The sequence below is a fragment of the Neomonachus schauinslandi genome, chromosome 6 (assembly GCF_002201575.2).
Source record: "Neomonachus schauinslandi chromosome 6, ASM220157v2, whole genome shotgun sequence".
In the NCBI taxonomy this organism is placed as follows: Eukaryota; Metazoa; Chordata; class Mammalia; order Carnivora; family Phocidae; genus Neomonachus; species Neomonachus schauinslandi.
In genome coordinates this window covers 39,360,682-39,382,706 of record NC_058408.1, presented here as the reverse complement: position 1 = coordinate 39,382,706, position 22,025 = coordinate 39,360,682, and the positions used below count along the sequence as shown (strand labels likewise).

The 22,025-nt window shown below is 39.7% G+C and overlaps 1 protein-coding gene across 1 annotated transcript in view; it reads right to left on the bottom strand.

The window, feature by feature from the left end:
* The window catches only part of CENPF (centromere protein F), a 54,142-nt gene that overhangs the window by 24,398 nt on the left and 7,719 nt on the right, over positions 1 to 22,025 (bottom strand). The window contains exons 5-10 of the mRNA XM_021682559.1: positions 20,329 to 20,620; positions 18,994 to 19,196; positions 11,154 to 11,279; positions 10,050 to 10,178; positions 6,362 to 6,484; positions 477 to 612 (exon numbers count right to left, since the gene is read on the bottom strand). Coding sequence (XP_021538234.1) covers positions 477 to 612; positions 6,362 to 6,484; positions 10,050 to 10,178; positions 11,154 to 11,279; positions 18,994 to 19,196; positions 20,329 to 20,620 — 1,009 coding nt within the window. The remainder of the gene's footprint in view (positions 1 to 476; positions 613 to 6,361; positions 6,485 to 10,049; positions 10,179 to 11,153; positions 11,280 to 18,993; positions 19,197 to 20,328; positions 20,621 to 22,025) is intronic.

The window sequence follows — 22,025 nt, the reverse complement described above, 5'->3', positions numbered from 1 at the left end:
AACATGAAATGGTGGGCTCGTGTGGTGCGTGCAGCATAATCCAGTGTCTGTGTGGAAAGTGAGGAAAGAAAATCACTCAGTCAAGTAAGTCCTCAAAAAAAAAAAAAGGTCATTAACGGCTGGGAAAACATGCATTCAATACAGGATTTCTCCATCGTCTGGGGGACAAACACACTTGAGACACAAAGAATAGCACTCTGGGGTGAGAGACAGCACTGACAATTTACTTTTGTGTGGAGAATATTTACCCTTCTGGTTTCAAAGGCAGTTTGGGACTCTGTGTGTTCCAATAAAAAAAAATGTCGAACTATCACTCTGAAACTAAAAAAGGGAAGAAAGAAAATTTTCTCCACATCAACTGCAGACATCTTTCTAGGAAGATATATAGGAAAATCGAAAAATGTTTCTAAGGCCATCCATCCTCCCTCATGGGACATCAGCTTAGAAAAATACCTCCAAACGCTCAGTTTACTTACCCCTCATTTCTTCTGCAACGTTCTGGCTCTGACTCAAACTCTGTTTGGCCTTCCTCAGCTCTTCCTCCAGGTGGCAGACTTCTCTGGCCCGTTGCTCAGACTGACTCTTCAGAACACTGTATTCCTTCTTTGCTTCCTAAAGCACACATTTAATTGGTTATAATCAAAACCACTCAAACTAGTTATGATTTCTGCCTTATAAGGGTCCCTAATGGGACTACTTGTGTATCTCACTAGGGGCGGAATCTCACTTTTCCCTTTGAGCACTTAAGTGTCACTTAAGTTAGACATCTTACTTCAATCAGATGATTTTATGAATAGAACTAAAAAGCACAAAACCCAAAATGGACAATCATCTTTTCCCTTCAAGAAACAGACTTCTTTGAAATTTCTGGATGTCCCTATGCTTGTTAAAGAGTTAACTCATAAGGAAAATCCTATTTACAAGATCCTCAAAGAAACAGGCTCCAAGGTCCAATCACACCTGAATGATCAAATACATTTTTGCAAAGATCTGATGTGCTAATAAACCAAAATGCACATGACAGATTTTTTCCTTTTCATTGTAAAACCATGTTAAGGCTTACTGTAATGAGGATGTCTTTATGAGTATTAAGTTTTTATTAAGAAAATCTAGTGTGCAAGACGCTGGGAAGGGTGTTATGAAAGATGCAAACATAAATAAGACTAGAGTCTCCTGCCCTCAGGGCAGGTCTCCCACTCCAGTGGGGGAGGACTGGATACTAATCACTTAGTTCATACCAGGATGTGCTAAATACTAAAGAGAAGTGGAGTATGTTATGGGAAATCAGAGAGCAGATACATGGAAGGAAGAATTCATTCTATATGGAGGAAATCTGAGATTTCACAGTGAAAACAGGTTCTTTGGGTACCTGATTAGGTGAAGTAGTCACATAAAAAAGTAGCAGAGACTCATATGCATGTCCATTCTATGACTATGGAGGTGTGCCTATTTTTGAATCTTAAAACCAAGCAATGTTTGTTTATATGCCAAATAAAAACACTATTACTGGGGTGCCTGGGTGGCTCAGTCTGTTAAGCGTCTACCTTCAGCTCAGGTCATGATCCCAAGGGCCTGGGATCAAGCCCCGCGTCGAGCTCTCTGCTCAGTGGGAAGTCTGCTCCTCTCTCTCCCTCCCTTGCTCGTGCTCTCTTGCTCACTCTCTCTCACTCAAATAAATAAATAATCTTAAATAAAATAAAATAAAAACACTATTGCTTATCAACCACATAAGACTTGCACAATAAATAAATCCTCTATTTATATTCCTCAATCTGTTTTTCAACCTTCAATGACTGTATAGATGATAAGTATCTCGGCCTATATTCTATGCCACTCTCTGGACCATCGGGGATTGGCATATATTGTTACAAACAGACGGAACCAAGCTCCTCACATCCTTAGGTGATAAGGCTACCTTTTTTTAAAACTGCACTTCAAAAATACCCCCCATGAGAAGAAGGGGAAATTTTTGAATCTTAAAGAAACAATTAAGACCCATCGTCCAAAACCCTACAGCCCTGTTAGAAAACAGATGGCCCTGGCAAAGCTGTGCTGGAAGGTTGCCTTCAATTATCAGTCTGGTTACTACCAGCAGATGGGTACCCATGCAGCAAAGCCAAATTCAAGAAGAGGGAGAATCTGGCTAGTAGAACGTACTTGAAAACTTCCTGGCAGCTGCCGTGTTCATGCATATATGTTCATTTCATCCTCAGAGTAAGACAAAGCCTGTCATAGTTACATTCCTCTGGCTCCTTTGTCCCAATCCTGCCTCCCTTCCATGAGCTAAATGGACACTCGATCAGTCAGGACTGCAGTGTAAAGTTCTGCCAAGAGGGAACCATCAAGGTGCACAGATGTTGCAGACTTGAACGAGCATCATTAAACTATAGAAACTATAATCGCTTGTTTGCTCTCCGGGCTCAGAATAATCACCACTCAGATGAGATCACAGATGTGAAAGGAAAACGACCTTAAAGCACTTTAACAAGGGTAATGGAGCATTATTATTAGCATTTCTTCCCCAAAATTGACAGCAGCCAGATCTGCGTGATCCATGCTAAGATTAGCGGGATGAGTTCGATGTAAAATAGTAACCAGCTTGTTTAACTACCTGAGTTGACTTCCCATTTTTATTGTGCAACCTAGGACATATTTTCTCACCCTAAAATATTAATCAAATCAAGTGACATCTGCATCTGGAGGAGGGGCCTCAAAGCTGAGAAGACACTGTTCAAACCTGGGGGCATCCCAACAGAAGGAAGGTAAAAAGAAGGAGAAGAGAGAGGGAAGGGGGCAACTTATGCTTGTTTATATGCCTGTGGGTCTCTATCCATCTCTGTCCATAACTGGGGGCATTTAAATGAGTAGTAAGCTCAATGGAAAGATTAACATGTCTTTCTATATTCTGGCATTAGCTCCGTAAATATTTGTTTCTAACAAAATGTTCAGCCAATCCTGGGACCCAGCAGGCTTGTAATACTATGGCTACGACCAACCCAAGAATTTTAAAAGGCCAAAATGTGGAAAATGAACATCTGAAAATGGATCTGTAGGCTGCCATCCATCAGCAATTAGTTTTCTGTGAAGCCACAGCCACTTAAGACTTGATTGGCTGGCTCATTAGCAACAATGAGTTAAGCATACAAGGATGTATTCTCCTAGGCATCTCTTGCATCCTCAAATGATTTGCAAAATTGGGCACTAGTCTAGAAAAACACAACAAAAATCCCTATCACCACAAGCCAGCATTAGAGCTTAGCAAGCAATTCCACCCAGATCAACTTCAGTTTAGGAGCAGCAAGGGAAGCATCATTTCCTAGGGCCAGACAAAACAAATTTCGGTTACTGTGTGGCATTTCATGATCCCATCCATGAATGGAGCTTAATACGTCCCCTGCTGGGACGAAGTCTGTATCATGAACAAGGGAGGGATGCAGGGTCTGTCCCTTTCCACTTCATCATTCTTGCCTGCCAGGCCAAGCTCCTTAGAGAACCTGCTATACTACAGATCCCCAAGCTCAGGGAGGTCCCCAGACAAGCGTTCCCTCATCTTGGCTATCACATGATGGCATTTTATTGCCTACCCCCAATGCTAGGGGGCTGGCACTGGATGAGGGATGAGCAGCTTACCTAAAGCCTCCTTTCACTTTGATACTAGACATTAATTTTACCATTGATTGGGCCATCAAGTCACATTTCTGGTACAGATATGCTCTCATTGTGAGCAGCCTATCTGTTTACTAAAGGCAGACAAGGAAAATTTCAGTACAACTATCGCATTATTTCAGCATCCAAAACCTATAAGCATGATAGGATTGTTTGTACTTAACTTGGAATTCGACACAGAAAGCTACCAGAGTGAAAAAAGAGTAGAACAGGCAAAATTTTTAATGTGAAAAATCTCAAATGCACTGTCCCCTGCTCATCACTTTCTGTGCCTACAGGGGACAGCAAACGGCGGGAACACCAAAGGTCATAGCTCTTGTGGAGACCAGGGCAATGAACAGGTACCCTGTAATACTTTACTAATAAACACTCATGTGCTGGGCACTGGTCTAAGCACTTTACACAGGATATTTAATTTCATCATTAATACAGCTTAGAAAAGGGAAGGGTAGTATTTGTCCCTATATGCAGATGAGTAAAGTTGGACTCAGAAAGGCTAGGTCATTGTCTGAAGGTCACACTGCAGGGAGGTGGCAGAAAATGATGCAATCCCAGGTCTCCCTTCCTCTAAAGCTTCTATTCTGCTACTAAGTTGTACCACCGCTCTAAATGGGTAAATCACTTTTCTAATGCCAATCCCAATTCAAAATGCAAGAGCCAGCTAAACCCTTGGAATTCTTGATATCACCCTCAACAGAAGATACATCTCCACAAACATAAACGAAGGCCAATAGTACAAATCCCTTAGCCCTGTGCTAAGCACTTTCACGGGACACAGAAATCAGTGAAATCTAAGCGCAACATGATACACAATTAACCCTACAGGCTAGAGTTCACAGCGGACAAGCTCTACAGAGGGCAAACCCGAGCCTGGGCGGGGTTGCACACATCTTCAGAAACACCTGCAAGACAATGTCCAGCCCACTTCTGTAACTTGGCTGAGCAAACAGTGTCTGGACCCTCTTCACCAGAAGACTGCTTCTACAAAATGTTTCCACTAGGCAGCCAGTGGAGTCGCGGGAGAGTTTCTGGCTGGAAGGAAAGCTCACAGGGGGAAGAGTTCGGTGCCAGTCTGCTGTGGAAATGTTAGCAGAAGCATCTGTTGGTTGGTCCCCACTGGCCAAAAAAGCAAACATTTGTTTTGCTGAAACAAACACTCCCATTTGAAAACAGTTGCTGATGAAACCATCCTGTGACACGAAGTTTGCTTCCCCTGGGGTGGCTGGGGCTGTGGCCTCCTGTCCCCAGCAGCATGACCCCTCCGAGACCTGCCACTCTAGTGATCACCTCTTTGCTATTGACAGATGTTTGGATCTGGCAATCAGGATACGCTCTTCAAAGCTGCGGGGATAAATACATGTAGACGTTCCCCCTCTGATAAAGAACTGTTCTTTGGTTCTCTGGTCTAAAAAATGATTGCAAAAGATTTAAAGAAGTGGGAAAAATTCTTTCCTGTGACATTTGATAGAGAAAAAACTCCCGTTCTGCCATGCTTCTTTGTAAGATTACAGTGCTGATTTATGGTCCTAGTCAGGCTGTTTCAATCTACTAACTGTCCCCAGATAAGCCTTTTCAGACAAGCTCCAGGCCAGGGCGCCTGGGTGGCTCAGTCAGTTAAGCGTCCAACTCTTGATTTCGGCTCAGGTCATGATCTCAGGGTCGTGGGATCAAACCCCACGTCGAGCTCCGTGCTGGGCGGGGGAGTCGGCTTAAGATTCTCTCTCTCCCTCTGTCCCTTCAACCTCTCCTCTCCCTCTTTAAAAAAAATAAATAAATAAAATAAACTCCAGGCCACTAAATAAAGAGAGAAGCCGAATTAAAGTATGGATAAAATCCTATAACAATTATCAGGCCAATCTTCTCATATCCAAGCCACTGGAGAAACTTCATCCACCACTTTGTGTAATAAGCATGAATCTCCAAAAAAAAGACACTGTCAACCTTGCACATGCCAACATGACTTTGGAAGTTAGGGCAACAACTAACAATTACTTGTCGTTGTTGTTTTTGGAGAAAGAGAGAGAGAGAGAACGCACACAGGTGGGAGTTGGAGCAGAGGGAGAGAATCTCAAACAGGCTCCATGGCCACTGTGGAGCCTGACACTGGGTTCAATCTCACGACCCTGAGACTGAGACCTGAGCCAAAATCAAGAGTCCGAGGCTTAACCAAATGAGCCACCCAGGAGCCCCTTACAAGAATTTTAAATCTAGAAATTCTTCATCTGTCATCGCTTTTTATTTAAATCTGTGATTTTCCACAAAGTTAATATTTGATGACTCAAAAGCCAGCCCTTAGAAAGGGGATTTAAATTATACTTCCCATCACCAATTTTGTCTCTTTCCTCTTAGAATAGAAAATTTTGTTCCTTTCCACTTCTTTCCATTTTTCGGGTAATCTAAAATAATCTTTAAAAAAAAAAAAAAAAAGTAGTACATGATCTTAATACAAGTCATGTTTACCTATAATTGCTAGATGCTTATTAGTAATCATACGAATGCAAAGTGGAAAAAAAAAGTACATACGTTCTATGTCGTAAGTTACATACAAAACACTTTGTAATACTTCCAACAAATAAAAAGGAAAATTATGTACGGTCATGATAAAAGACGGAGAAACAGTATAGGAATTCTCTTGTACCCTCCCACTTCATCCCACACAGAAGTTGATAAATTCTTATCTCAATGCCTCACTTACCTCACTGCTTCTCCTCAGCTCATTTTCCTTGACCTGACTCGCCTGTAACACCTGTTCAGTTCGGCAGAACTTCTGCTTAAACTCTTCCAAAGTTTTTTCTAGCTGGTGCTTTCCTGATGTGACCTGCAAAGAGGAAAAAAGGCAAAGTTTCATTTTTATGTTCTTTACTTTTTTTTTTTTTTTAAAGATTTTATTTATTTTTGAGAGAGAGAGAGAACGAGCAAGAGCAAGGTGAGAGGGAGCGGGAGAGGGAGAAGCAGACTCCCCACTGAGCAGGGAGCCCAACGCGGAGCTCGATCCCAGGACCCTGGGATCACGACCTAAGCTGAAGGCAGATGCTTAACCGACTGAGCCACCCAGGTGCCCCTGTTCTTTACTTTTTAAATAAATTATTTATTTTAAATAAAATGGTCATGGAATATAAGAACTGACGCCATCTATTTTGGGTGAGACATGATCTATGTTACAGCTGAATACAGCATTATAGGTTTAACTTAAAATAGCATCAGATCAACTTGGGTGACAGCAGATAGAAGAGGAAAAAGAGCTGGGTGTGGGGAGGGAGCCACAGAGAAAAAAAATAAATTTAACCACAAAAAAAAGTGAAACAATGAAACAGTAATAAACAACCAAAACAAAAAGCTGAGCTAAGAAACAAACTCGGAGACATACTTGCTGTGTGACAGATTAAAAGTTATATATCTGTGATACAACAAACAAAGCACATCTATGGTTCAATTTAGAAAAAGGTAAACTGAATTTTTAAGAGTAAATAACAGAAACAGACAAACCAAAAAATACAAATGGCAAATCAACTTCTGAAAGAAACATCCTCAGTGGTAGTCAAGGAAGAATGAAATGAAACAACGATGACTTTTTCACTCCTTAGTTAGTAAAATTTATAAAACCAGGACTATCTCCTAGTAACAAGGATGGGCGAAAACAGGACCTCTCTTACACCAACCAGGTGAGAAGGTACATTACAACTTTTTGAAGGGCAATTTGTCAGAATCGATCACAAGGGAGAATACACATGCCCTTGAGACAGCCAATTTCACACATGGAAACCTGTCCTACAGAAACACCAACACAGAAACACCCATGATGTTACCCAAGGATGTTACCACCAGGGCTACAATGAACAAGAAGATGTTGAGCACCTAAACATCCCCCGATGGAATAATTAAATAAACTACAAAACATCTAATAAAAGCAAGGCTTAGACCAAAAAAAAAAAAAAAAAAAACCAACCAAACAAAAAGGCCTTTTTATTAAAAACCTTGGAGGAAGCCCATTAAACACTAACAATTTATCCTGGGAAAGGAGTTTTTTGTTTGTTTGGTTTTGGGGTTTTTTGTTTTGTTTTGTTTTTCCCCAACCTTGGTTAGCCAGATAGAGGACTAACTTTTAGTACATAACAGATGTCAGGGAGTGTCATCTCTCCCATTTTGGCTGCATCCCCATCTCTGGTTCCTCTACTAAGAAAGGTCAACATTGGGGCGCCTGGGTGGCTCAGTTGGTTAAGAGAGGTCAGCATGACTCACTCCAGCGGCTGGTTGAAAACAGACTGTGAGGAGCAAGTCCAGAAGGAGGGAGAACAGTGAGGAGGCTAGTACAGTAATCCAGGTGAGAAATGACAGTGTCCTAGACCAGACAGGGGACCAGCGATGGTGAACAGTAGCCATAGCCAGTATAAAACACAAAGCTAGACACCAACGTTCATTAGACAGAAATTCAGGGAGATAACAGAATCAGAGGGAAGGGATGGAAGAGTTTACTACCAATTTCCTAAAATATGGGTTTTAATGTTTCAGTTGTTGATGGCAATCTAGTATTTATTTTCTTTATAAAGCATATTACACAGGACTATTGTGGAAAAATTAAAAAGAGGCAAAAGCCAAAATAAAACAAAATTGCTTAACTGTATAGTCCAGAGATAAGCAAAGCTCATGGTTGGCATAGCTTTTACAAACTATGTATTGGACATAATCATTTGTTCATAAATATGCAGTGCCATTGTTTAAAATGATTATAATAGTAATCTAAATGCATGATAAAAAAAACCCAAAACAACAGCACAGAACAGTAGGAAATAAAAAACTGATTTCTGTCCAACACCATCCCTCTTTCTATATACAGTTTTTACCATTTCTATTTTTATCCTTTCGATGGCTACTTTCATTAATTGAAGTAACAATCTTATAACATTAAGGATTTATCAGTGGATTCCCACATACAGTAATACCTACCTCCCCTTCAATTTACAAATTTTAGTAAAAAATACATTGGCTTCTTCCATTGCTTTAATATTATAATTTTAAATAATAAACTTAAGTCTCTTTTTCTTGATCCAATAACTTTAAATATGTATCTTGACTCCCTATTAAGTAAAATGTATAAACATGCATTTCTAGCAATCTTTTTGTCTTCTCTCTACTCTTCAAGTTCTGTTCATTTATTCAGGGCCCGAGTTTATGGTTTTGCAGGCAACTTCAAGGGGCGTCATTCATTCCTAGTCCTCGTGGGTTTGTATGGTTATCACAATGTCTTTCAGGGGGGCACCATTTTGTATTGTAATTCACACAAATACACCGATTGGCAAAGAATGGTAAATTTTGTATAAATATATACAGTCTATTCTATAACTATGATTGTTTTGTTCCTATTTCTATTCAAAAACCTGAAAACCAGTAAAACATAATTTATATTTACTCCCTTTAAAAAAAAGTCATACAAATCGGGTTTATTCTTAGCAAGGAGGGAGGAAGCACATGGAGGGTTTCTGGGAGTAGCTGAAAAGATTCTATGCCCTGACACAGATATATGGTTCTAAGAGAGCATTCCTTATAATAATTCATTGAATTGTAAATTTGTTCTATGTAGATGTTGTATGTTAACACAAAAAGGTTTAAATATAGCTATACATATAATATCCACACATATGCAAAAATACATAGGCACATACAGACACGCAATACACACATGTGTGTGTTTGAATAAAGGTGGAGTCAGAAGAATCCTAATGGAAGGCTTTGAGGTGTGAGAGAAAAAGTAGAGTTGAAGATGACATGGCGGTGATCTGGATTCAGTGATATGAAGGATGGAACTGCTATTTACTGGGGTAAGGAAGACTACGGGAGGAGCACATTTGAAACAAATAGCGGGAGTTCAGCTATTACCCCACCAAGTGTGAGATGCCTGTTGGACAGGTGAGTGGAAATGCCAGGTACACATGCAAGCCTGAAAGTTCAGAACAAGCGTCCCGGCTGAAGATAAGAATACAAGGGCTGTCATCATATAGATGAGAGGCAAGGCCAGAAACTGGATGAGATCATTTTTGGAGTAAGTGTTAAATAAGTAAAAGGATTATAGTTTTCAGCGCTTTGACTGTTTGGGGGGCATAAATTCCTCGGGAGGTCTCCCACCTGGTGATATGCCCGAGAACCACCGGAACATCACACCCCTCCACAGACCTTCAGGTCTGAGATGCTCACTCACTTCCCTCTTTCTGTAAATGAGAAACCCCAGACTTAGACAGACTCAGTTTGTTCTCTTCTTTGGTTAAGTAAGGAAAGGGAGGTTAGAGCCATTCTTCTTTAAAAGCATCACAGTGTCAGCTGCAGTATAGAAAATGCATGAATAAGGAAAAGGGGGACTACTGGAGGAGAGAAATAAGCCGGCTCCCTACTTTATCCAGGTCAGCCTGCAGGCTATTGCGAGCGTTCTTGGCTTGCTGTAACTCCTGCGTGAGTCTGGCTTTCATCTGCCCGCACTCCTGGTCCAGGGCTTGGAAGGCGCGCTGCTGACGGGAGAGCTCCTGAAACACCAAAGGCACACGCGTCAGTCGGACTGCCGGCGGGTAACGAGGAGACTCCAGGGTGGGTGGGCAAGCCTCCTACGGCGGGCCAGGCCGCGCTGAAAGAGCAGGAGACAATAGGGAGCCAGGCTGACCATTCACTTAATGATAAACATTAACTGTCTTTAGCACTGGTCCCGGTGATCAAACGCAGGCCTTCGGAGGAAAGGGGAAGGAGTCTGCCAGTTGGCCACATGGAGAGCAGCCAGCTTCCGTCCCATCCCCAATCTTAAATTCTTCATCTCTCTTTCGACAAGTCCAGGGGCAAAAGGGAGTAGAGCTGAGCTGCCATGGTCACAACTCAGCTGGGAAATCGAAGACACTCAAAAATGGGGTTTAAGATGTCAAACATCGTAACACCACTCACAATTTAGAATGACAACAAGGATATGCCACCAGTTAACTTCGATAACCACATCAGGATAGCAGATTTCCATTTCCAGGCACTCTTACTGAAAGACTAGAGAGCCTCACCCCATAGGATACACTCTGCCAGGCTAACTCACCGTCCACTGGCAGCAATACTTCTGGAAAGGCGTCTTCAGCCCTAACGTGTCTGCCAACTTCTTTCCCCACCGCATCAACTACCTTTCTAATGTATTCGCCAACCCACAGGCTTTAGAAACAGGTGGAGATCAGGATACAACTTCCTTCACAACTGAGAGTGTTTGAAAGAAGAGACAGGATTCTTTCCTACTCGGTATCAAATTTCCACGAAATCAGAGGACACGGATAAAAAAGAACATTCTGGCTACTGAGTCGCTTCTCCAATGGAAAACTGAAAGATGGAAGTGTGAAGGAAAATACGGGGAACCTCTTCCTCACAAAGGAGTTCCCTGCTCGCAGAACACCCCAAGTGTTCTTACAACAAACAGCAACGCTTCTCGAATGACGAAACTATGAAATGCGCACTCCTCATGAATCCATTCACCTTACCTCTTGCAACTCCTTTTCTTTCTCCTTGAGTTTCTGTTCCAGAGAACATCTGGCACTTTCTGCGTTTTGTCGCTGACAACTCAAATCTTCAGACAATCTTTTCAGTTTTTGTTCCAATGCAGTACACTTAACAACAAATAAAAATGGTCAATACAAAATTATTCGAGGTGAGAAGCAAATATTTTGAATTTTAGAAAAATTAGGTCTGGTTCAAGTTCATCTATGTGTTTTGACATTTTTGTTTCACTAAAAAGTTGGAGTTTAAATGATCAGCAAGGGCGCCTCACTGGCTCAGTCAGTACAGCTTGTGACTCTTGATCTTGGGGTTGTGAGTTCAAGCCCCACGTTGGGTGTAGAGATTATTTAAATAAGTAAAAATTTTTTAAAAGAGATCTTTATTTATTCATTTGAGAGAGAAAGAGAGACAGTGCCAGCAGTGGGGAGAGGCAGAGGGAGAAGCAGGCTCCCCGCTGAGTCAGGAGCCTGACGTGGGGCTCAATCCCAGGACCCGGAGATCACGACCTGAGCCAAAGGCAGACGCTTAACCATCTGAGCCACCCAGGTGCCCCTACTTAAATAAATAAAACTTTAAAAAATAAATATATAGAATAAAATAAAATGATCAACAAATACTAAAACCACTATAATTATTTTAGCACACCTAAAGTTTGTACTTGGGAAATATTAGAAAAGATATAAAATATTAGACCGTTTAAATAAATACTTCATAATTTGCACTATGAAAAAAGAAATCAGCATTTCTGAATAAAGATTCATCTAACATTTTGTTGCATAGAAATGAGACGTTCAAATGCAGTGATGTTGGCCTGTGTAATTTAGAAGCTGTAAAATAATCAGTGGGTACCCATGACCCTCATATGATAGTCTGTTTCAAGCATAATAGATTTTGTGGGAAATTTTAAATATTAAAATGCCTCTTTCCACAAGGCTCCCGCTATGCCATTTTAAATTTCTGAAGGTTCACAGCACTCCAGAGAATATCACAACCGGTTTTTAACCAAGCTGCCATAAGCAACACAAAGAACATTCTTTTGTTTTTGTACATAGCCAATACCCTTAAAATAAGTTTTAAAACATGAACTAAATCAAAACTTAGGATGCCCTTCTAAAATTAAATTGGAGCAAAATGTCCTCTGAATCTTCCCCACGGTGTTTAAATCCTTAAAATGCCCTACAAAACAACTGTAAATTTCCAGGGAAGAATAAGAACACCTCATGTGAGTGGGGGAGAACTCCCTGGTCTAAAAGAAATGTGCCCCAATTTGGCAAATCTCTCTTCTAAAGTATTTCTCAGAGAATCACTATAATATCATTCAGAACTATTAGAAATATTAGAAATTTAAGGGAAAAGTTAGAAGAAAAGAAAACACTACGTAATACTTTGCCAGAAGACCAGACACCAATTATTAACTAACCAAAGATGAAAAAAATAAAGCTGGTCATTAATGACTAAATGATTTTCCAACTATCAGTACTTTAAATATACCAATTTCAAAAAGAAAAATAATTGAGCCACTGGTTCAAATTAATCCACTGCTTTGGACATTAAGACACCTTTCCAGGGACGCCTGGGTGGCTCAGTCGGTTAAGCGTCTGCCTTCGGCTCAGGTCATGATCCCAGGGTCCTGGGATCGAGTCCCGCATCGGGCTCCCTGCTCCGCGGGGACCCTGCTTCTCCCTCTGCCTCTGTCTCTCTCTCTGTCTCTCATGAATAAATAAAAAAAAAAAAAAAAAAAAAAAAGACACCTTTCCATTATCTTTACTGTTCTTGAATTTTTAAATCTCCTAGGAAAAGTATTACAGAAATTATTTATAATAATAACAAATATGAATCAAACAAATATTTATCAAGAGCCAACTATATGTCAAGCACTGTGCTAGGTACGGGAGATGCAGCAGTAAATAACCCAGATAAAAATCATTGCCCAGATGATGGTCGAAATTTTGGTGGTTGACAATTCTCAGGGAAAAAAAAGCCCACGCAAGGCAGAGATGAATGAACCCTTGGTGCCCTCTCCTGGTCCTCCTTCAAACTGCAACACATTCCACTAACATCTCAGAATCAACAACTTTCTTAATACAAAACAGGTTAAAAAGAGCCTCTAGAATATGCTCATATTTTATTTAAATGTTTTACAATGACATTCTGATACATTCTGACGATGCACCATCCATGTAAGACTAGCTGACCACTAGGTGTCATGAATGTTCCATAATATTCTAAAATAGTGTCCTAGCTGAAATCCTTGAAAATATGTAGTATATCACCTTGGGCACTCACTCAGCACCCTGGGCCTGAGTTTTCAACTGTGAAATGTGGGTGCTGAACTCCAGGTTTGCTGTCAGCCTCAATGTTTCTACATGAGTTCAAACTATTTATCCCACACAGTTTGCAAATACTTGGAAAAGAAGCATATCAGAAACAGCATACATTGACAAAAGAATATGGTATTGATTTTGATTAAATTAGTTCCATTCTACTTAACGGGTAATTCTAATGGTAGGTCAGGGAACAGCATAAACAAAGCATAATTTGATTTCAGCAACACATCTGATCAGGTCCTATTATCCTAAGGGGCAAGAGGGAGAAAGGTAGTCTGAATTTTCAGTTAGGTAGATTTGAAGCTCACTGGAAAAAAAAGGTATCCAGAAAGCATTGAACAAATGAATCTGAAGAACCTGGAGGAAAGTTTCTAATAGAAAGCCAGAGCTGTGTTCTCAGCACTGTCCTAGTCAAAAGTTTTAATTCATGATCTGGTAAGAAGAGACCTTATCAAATATGCTAGATAGAACAAAGATTCAGTGATCCTGTCACTCCAAAACCAGTAAGACAAAATATAATAGGATAAGTTAACTCATATATAGGAAGGCCTGAGTTGGCAGAAATGCAACTGAAAAAAAGCTTAAATGACAAGGAACTCAATGCAATAATAACTAATGTATTATTATAAACTCACCATGTGCCAGGCACTATGCTAAAGCCTTTACAAAATTTATCTCAATCTTTACATCAACCCTCTAACACAGACATTAACACCATTTTATTGATTCGGCAGGGGAGGCTCAGAATTCAAAAGCAAAACAAGTGGCATGTGGCAGAACCAGGGCTCAAATCCAAGTCTAACTTAGAAAACCAACCTACAAACTCAGACTGCACAAAGTGAATAAATATGTTGGTCAAGGTAGGTCATGTTCCCATTGATCCTCCACTGCACCTTCATACAATGAATCAGTATTTATCAACAATATCTCTGTGCAAAGCATTGCACTAGGAGAATGTCTAAAAAAATGAACCTAGACTACTGCTTCCAGGAAGATAGAATAAACGTACATTTCTCTATTCCTCAGATTGAGAACAATTCAAAACCCTTCACAAACGTTAAGAAAGCTCTGAAAGGAGATAAGAAGACTGAGTGACTAGGGACTTTGGGACCCACGGGAAAAACATGATGGTGCTGAAAGAAGAGAACAGTCAACCCAGAAACCCTGTATCCTGAGGAAACACCTTCCAGGATGAAGTATCAAGACATTTCCAAGGAAAGAAAACTAAGAGAATTATGTGGCCAGTAGACCAACCCTAAAAAAAAAAAAAAAAAGGCTAAAAGAAGTTCTCTAAACAAAAAGGAAATGATGAAAGAAGGGACCTTGGAAGGTCCAACAATATTGGCATAAATGATAGAAAACTGGAGAAGAGAAAGAAAGTCTAAGTTATGTTTGACAGTTAAAGCAAAAATTATAACACCATCTAATGTAGTTCTAAATGTAGGTAGAGAAAACACTTAAGAAAATTGTATTATAAATAGGGGAGGGTAAAAGGATGAAAAGAGCAGTAAATTTTCTGTAATCCATTAGAACTTCTTACATGACAACACCAACAGACCAACAAATGATGTGTATATATATTATCTAGAGCAGTCACTCTAAAAGCTCTACAAAGAAATACATCTAACCCACTAGATAAAATGAAATTCTACAAAATGTTTGAGTAACCCACAGGAAATGAACAAAATGAAGAACAAAATGAAAAACAAAAAGAAACAGAAAATAAAAAATAAGATGGCAGAGGGGCGCCTGGGTGGCTCAGTCGTTAAGCGTCTGCCTTCGGCTCAGGTCATGATCCCAGGGTCCTGGGATCGAGCCCCGCATCGGGCTCCCTGCTCGGCGGGAAGCCTGCTTCTCCCTCTCCCCCTCCCCCTGCTTGTGTTCCCTCTCTCGCTGTGTCTCTCTGTGTCAAATAAATAAAATCTTTAAAAAAAAAAAAAAAAAAAATAAGATGGCAGTTTTAAACCATGACCAATCAATGATTACATTAAATGTAAATGGCCTAAACATGCTAATTAAAAGACAGTTGGTAGAAGAATGGATTAAAAAATATACCCAACTATATGCTGTCTATATAAAACTCACTTCAAATATAATAATAAAAAGATAGGCTGAAAATCAAAAGACAGAAGGAAATACATCACGCAAACATTAAAGGAAAGCTGGAGTGGCTATGTCAATACCAGAAAGAGTAGACTTCAGAATAAAGAAAATTTCCAGAGACAGTGAGGGCTATTATATAATGATAAAGGTCAATCTGCCAAGAAGACACAGCAATCCTAAATGTGTATGCACCAAACAACAGTTATAAAATAATGTGAAGCGAAAACTGAGAACTGACAGGAGAAATAGATAAATCAACAATCTTGGAAGACTCTCACTATCCTCCTTTCAACAACTAATAGACAGGAAATCAGCAAAAATATAGAAGAATTCAACAACACCATCAACCAACTGAAAATCTGGGGCTAAGGATAATTTTAGAACACTTCACCCAACAACAGAATACACTGTTTTCCCAAGTGCCCATGAAACATATACCAAGATAGACCATTGTCTTAGGCCATAAAACAAGCCTCAACAAACTTAGAAGAATTGAAATCATAGAGTATGTTCCCTGAACACAATGGAAATCAATAACAGAAAGAAGAAAATCTCCAAACACTTGGAAATTTAACAAGGTATTTCTAAGTAATCCATGGGGCAAAGAGGAAGTCTCAAGCAAAATGTTTTAAAAATGCATTGAAAAAAAAAAAATAAAGTAAAAATACACTGAATGGAATAAAAACAAAAATACAATATATCAAAATTTGTAGGACACAGTTAAAGCAGTACTGAAGGAAATTTATAGCTTTAAATGCCTACACTGGAAAAGAAAAGTTTCAAATCAATCATCTAAGCTCCCCACTTCAACAACCTAGAAAAAGAAGAGCAAAATAAACCCAAAGCAAGCAGAGGGAAATAAAGGAGCAAAAATACACCAAGTTGAAAAAAAGAAAATAAATGAACCAAAGAGCTGATTCTTTGGAAAGATCAATAAAAGATCAACAAATTTTATTATTATTACTGACAAAATTGATACATCTCCAGAAAGACTGACAAAGAGAAAGCAAGAGAAGACAGAAATATCAGAAACAGAGAATATCACCTGACCTAACAACATCAAAAGATTAGGAAAATACTACAAATAACTATATTTTTAAGTTTAAGTATTTAGATAAAATTTTAGATAAATCTAAAAACAAAAGCTAGTGGCACCTGAGTGGCTCAGTCATTAAGCGTCTGCCTTCGGTTCAGGTCATGATCCCACGGTCCTGGGAATTGGGCCCTGTGTCAGGCTCCCTGCTCAGCAGAAAGCCTGCTTCACCCTCTCCCACCTCCCCTGCTTGTGTTCCCTCTCTCGCTCTCTGTCAAATAAATAAATAAAATCTTTAAAAATAAATAAATAAAATAAAAACACTAGCTAACCCAACTTATCCAGTAGGAAATAATTTTCATAGCTACATATCTATTTTAAATATTAAATTTGTAATTTTTTTAAAGACTTATTTATTTGAGAAAGAGAGTGCATGAGTGGGAGAAGCAGAAGGAGAGGGAGAGAATCTCGAGTAGACACCACACTGAGTGCAGAGCCCAACGTGGGGCTTGATCTCATGACCCATGAAAATCATGACCTGAGCCGAAACCAAGAGTCAGACACTCAACCGACTGTGCTCCCGCCCCGCCCTGGTGCCCCTTAAATTTGTAATTTTAAAACTCCCAAAAAAGAAATCTCCAGGACTGGATGGTTTCATGGAGAATTCTATCAAACACATAAAGAAGAAATAACACCGATTCTACACAATCTCTTCCAAAAGATAGAAGGGTACGGTTCCCAGTTCATTTTATGAAGCTACTATGACCTCTGATACAAATACCAGACAAAGAACAAAAGTACAAAATAGCTGACCAATATCCCTCATGAATATAGACAAAAAAATCCTCAATAAATTGTAAATAAAATCCAGAAATATATATATATTATATGTGTGTGTGTGTGCGCGCGTATAAAGAGTATACCAGGAAGAAAGGCAAACGTAAGCAAAACACTGGACCCAGAGAGGGGAGCCTGGTGACTCAGTTGGTTGAGCATCTCACTCTTGATTTTGGCTCAGGTCATCTCAGGGTCATGGGATCAAGCCCCACATCAGGCTCCCCACTCAGCAGGGAGTCTGCTTGAGATTCTCTCTCTCCCTCAGCCCCTGCCCCCTGCATGTGCACATGCTCTAAAATAAATAAATCTAAAAAAAAAGAAAAAAAAAGAAACACTGGACCCAGATGAAGACTGGGTTCAGGAAACACCAAATAATCACAGTTGGTCCTAGAAGATAATTCATTTTTCTCTGCACTTGTCACCATACACAATATATGTGACTATATATTTATGTTACATCCACCACTAGGATGAAGCTCCCCAAGAGCAATGATTTTTGTCTATCTTCTCACTGCTTCATTCCCCTGGTCTAAACAGTGACAGACATACAGTAGGCAGTCAACAAATATTTGTCAAATGAGTACATGAATGAATGAATAGAAAAAAGGGAATAAAACACTAGAGTTAAGTTGGGGACAAAGCAACAACAAAACACCCTCAAATGCGCTAAGAAGCTTGGCCTTAATTGGAGCCTTAAGATTAAATCACAGGAGTACATTTATTGGATCAAAAAAGAGATCAATTAAATTCTATCATATGTCCTAAACCTCTTTTATTTTTTTTTTTTGAAGATTTAATTCATTCACTTGAGATAGAGTGAGAGAGCACAAGAAGGGGGAGGGGCAAACGGAGAGGGAGAAGCAGGCTCCTGGCTGAGCAGGGATCCTGACATAGGGCTTGATCCCAGGACCCTGGGATCATGACCTGAACAGAAGGCAGACTCTTTTTTTTTTTTTTTTAGATTTATTTATTTGAGAGAGAGCGAGAGAGTGAGAAACAGCATGCGAGAGGAGAGGGTCAGAGGGGGAAGCAGGCTCCCTGCTGAGCCAGGAGCCTGATATGGGACTTGAACCCAGGACTCCGGGATCATGACTTGAGCCGAAGGCAGTTGCTTAACCAACTGAGCCACCCAGGTGCCCCCAGAATGCAGACTTTTAACAGACTGAGCCACCCAGGCGCCCCTGCCTCTTTTAAAGCTCCATTACTTAGTCGCCTCTTGTATGTGTCAAGTGCCATATATACATAATCTTCATTCTTCCCCACCCACTTAGATGGACAAGAGCTCAGTAACTTGCCCAAGTCACTTTGCCAGGAAAACGTGCAGTATGCATTTGACCCCACATCTACCCAACTCTAAACGAACCTACTACTTCAACTGCACAAATACTGCCTAGTATGTATTAATGAGGTTCATTACTCACATTTATTTCATAAATTTAAGTGTTAAAGTATTGTACGAAAAAAATTTCCAAAGAGCTGTATGATGAAATGTAGGCTTTCAACAACTCATGAGAAGTCCAGTACCTTGGTTGATGCCTGGTCATACTGTGCTGTTGATCTCACCAGTTCATCCCTACTTTTATTCAGAACTTTGTCTTTTTCAATTAATTCCGCTTTTGCTTTCTCCAGTTGGAGTTGGAGTTCTTGACATTTATTCACTTGGCCTTTCATTTCTTTTTCTTGTCCTTGCAGATGTAGTTCCAAATCACTAATCTTGTTCCTTAGCTCTTAAATCCCAAACAAAACCCACACTTTAATTAATATATATTTTTGACAAAAAATTTACAGCTCAATTGAGAATGTATCATTTGTTATTAATCTGCTCTGAAATCTTTGGTGGGACAAATATAAATTAATCCACACTAAATACAGAAACTACTTTAATTGGATTTAATTCAATGGTTAGTCTCTATTGTCATTTGTATTCAAATATCCATAGGAAGCAAGAGAAACACATTTTCTAATGTTTTCAGAGAAACTTGGGAAAGAAAATGGTTTTCTAAAATCATGAAGAGTATCTTATTGAGGCTGCAAAAAGTGTATCCCATATAATACCCTACATAAAAATTACCACTTGGTTTTATACACTGGCAAACTACTATTTGTTTTGTGCCCATATCCATGCAAATGAATGCTAAGCAGTGCAAAATTCACCCTCCTGTATTCTCTGGTAGCTTTACCTCCAGTAAAGATCAAGACAGTGTGAACCTCCTATACTGCCAAAATTAACAATAATTTTTTTTTTTCATTTTTTTTCCTACATACAAACAATACCAGTTCCAACGGCATTGGCGGCATGACAATTCTCACCAGTGATCACGGACGGTGATTTTCTATATATCATAGCACTGGAAATTATCGTCGTCGGCAGAGTAGATTCCAAAACACCACCTGGTGCCCTTGGCTGTCAGCTGTGGTGTGGTACTCCAGCCAAGGTTACAGGTTTGCTCCCATATGGACAACCTGGCAGTGCAGAGAAAGCTGCCCCGCAGACACATGCCACACCTCTGGCCAAAGCTGGCCAGACCCCAGGCTTGTTCCATGGGCCACCAAAGAAGACACAGGAGAAGCGTGGGGCGTGGCAACTGTAACCTACTCACCCTACTTCTGGAAAGACAAAGCCACTCAGACTACTTCGGAAGGCTTCCGGGCACCAGCTTTATAGTACTGATAAAAGGACATTCCAAAATTGTGGTATCTTTTATCCCAAAAACAGTATTTCACATCACCAGATTGAGATATAGAGCTTTGAAATGTCTAACAAAACACACAAGCACCTTTTAGGATTAAAAACATCTGGCATCACCCCCGAAATTATCTCAGGAAAATTTAATTTCAATTTAATTTAGCTCAATTTACCTTGATTCTGGGCATTTAATTGGTCCAAAAGGTGAGAATTGCCCAAATTATCACAGAAACTGCTATTAGCATCTCTTTTCCCTGTTTGCAAAGTTGATCTACTTGGAGTCACCTCTTGTTCCCCAGAAAAGTGAGATGCAGAGAAATCTCTCCTAATCGGAGTTTTTAGAGCATGCGATGAAAGCCGAGTTGGGGTCTTTTCTTGTTGCCACGAGAACACAGATGAGGAAGCCTGATGTCGTGCAATGTCCCGGTGATTCATTGTGCTTTGGGGAATAGCCTGACATGCTTTCTGTAAAGATAGAAACTCTTTAGAGCCCTTTAAACATCTCAATATTCAAGGCTATTTATTTTCAGATAGCACATAAAGACATAATGCCAAGAAGTTACCACTTCCACTGCATACCAAGAAAGCATGTTTATCAAGTCAAGGGAACATTTAGGTCCCAATATCCAGGACAGGAACTGTCTAATGGTTAGACTATAGCATTGAAGGCTAAGCCAGTACCATTTGAGTCCCAATCTATTAAAATGGGCTCAGTTTTTATATTTATTCTGCATCCCTCATATACTCCATTAAACACAAGTGAGTATTCACTACCATTTTGAGTTTTGAAATTTGGTGTCCTTTGCTTATCTGTCCTTGGTCACCTCCTCCACTTGCTTTGCACAAAGAGGATCAAAATTAAATATTAACCCAAAGAACTCTTTCAAGAATCTCACTTTCCACCATACCACTCCCAAAAATGTCATATAAGGTGTTTTATGTTATATAATACACATTTGTGGATTTGCTACTGCTTTGAATTCTTTATTTCTTTAATTCAAGTATAGTTAACGTACAGTGTTATATTAGTTCAGGTGTACAATGATTCGACAATTCTATGTATTTCTCAGTGCTCGTCAAATAAATCCCCCTTATCTCCTTCTTTTGTTCTCTCTACTTCCATTCTGACAAATATCAAGACATGGCTATAGATGGTGCATTAAATTTTTTTATAGCAAGAGCTTTTCTTGCCACACAGAGAGGTTTCATGTTTGTAGAGACTCAAATTTCTCCACCAGAAAAACTCTGGGAATCAATGTCAGGAGCAAAGTGGGCACCAATGGCTGAAATGGATCACAAAGCACATGATATTTCTATGACAAACCAGAGAATTACCGTTTAATTTTTATTCACCGTGAGAAGAAACACCTTTGCTACATATCAGAATCCTGTTGACCTCCAAACAAGGGTCAAGGGCATGAGAATAATTGAAAGTGTTAAAGCTCTCATAGGTACTTTGTGATCCTCAGTATGTAAGGTATCTACTTATAAATCCAGCCTTAAACTGTGTGAATAGTCCCATCTCAGCGAGTTCTTGTGGTTAGCAGAAATAAAACACTAAGTGCAAAACTAGGATTTAGGTTGTTGTTGTTTCCCCCCTACCTTTTTTTTTTTTTTAGCAAATAACATCACACAAGCAGAAATGGTAAGGGTAAATTCTATAGATACCGGGTATATTTAGGGTCAGTCCCCTAACTAGAAGCAGGGGTTTCTAAAACCTGCATTTTGTTTCTTTTGCTGACACTAAACAAACCTCTTCGCCCACCTCTCTGCCTATTTACCCATACCAAAATGGAGCTTAAAACCCTGTCCAGCAACTTATTTAACAGAATTGGGGAGATTATCTTGATAACGTTCTCCTCTAAATAAA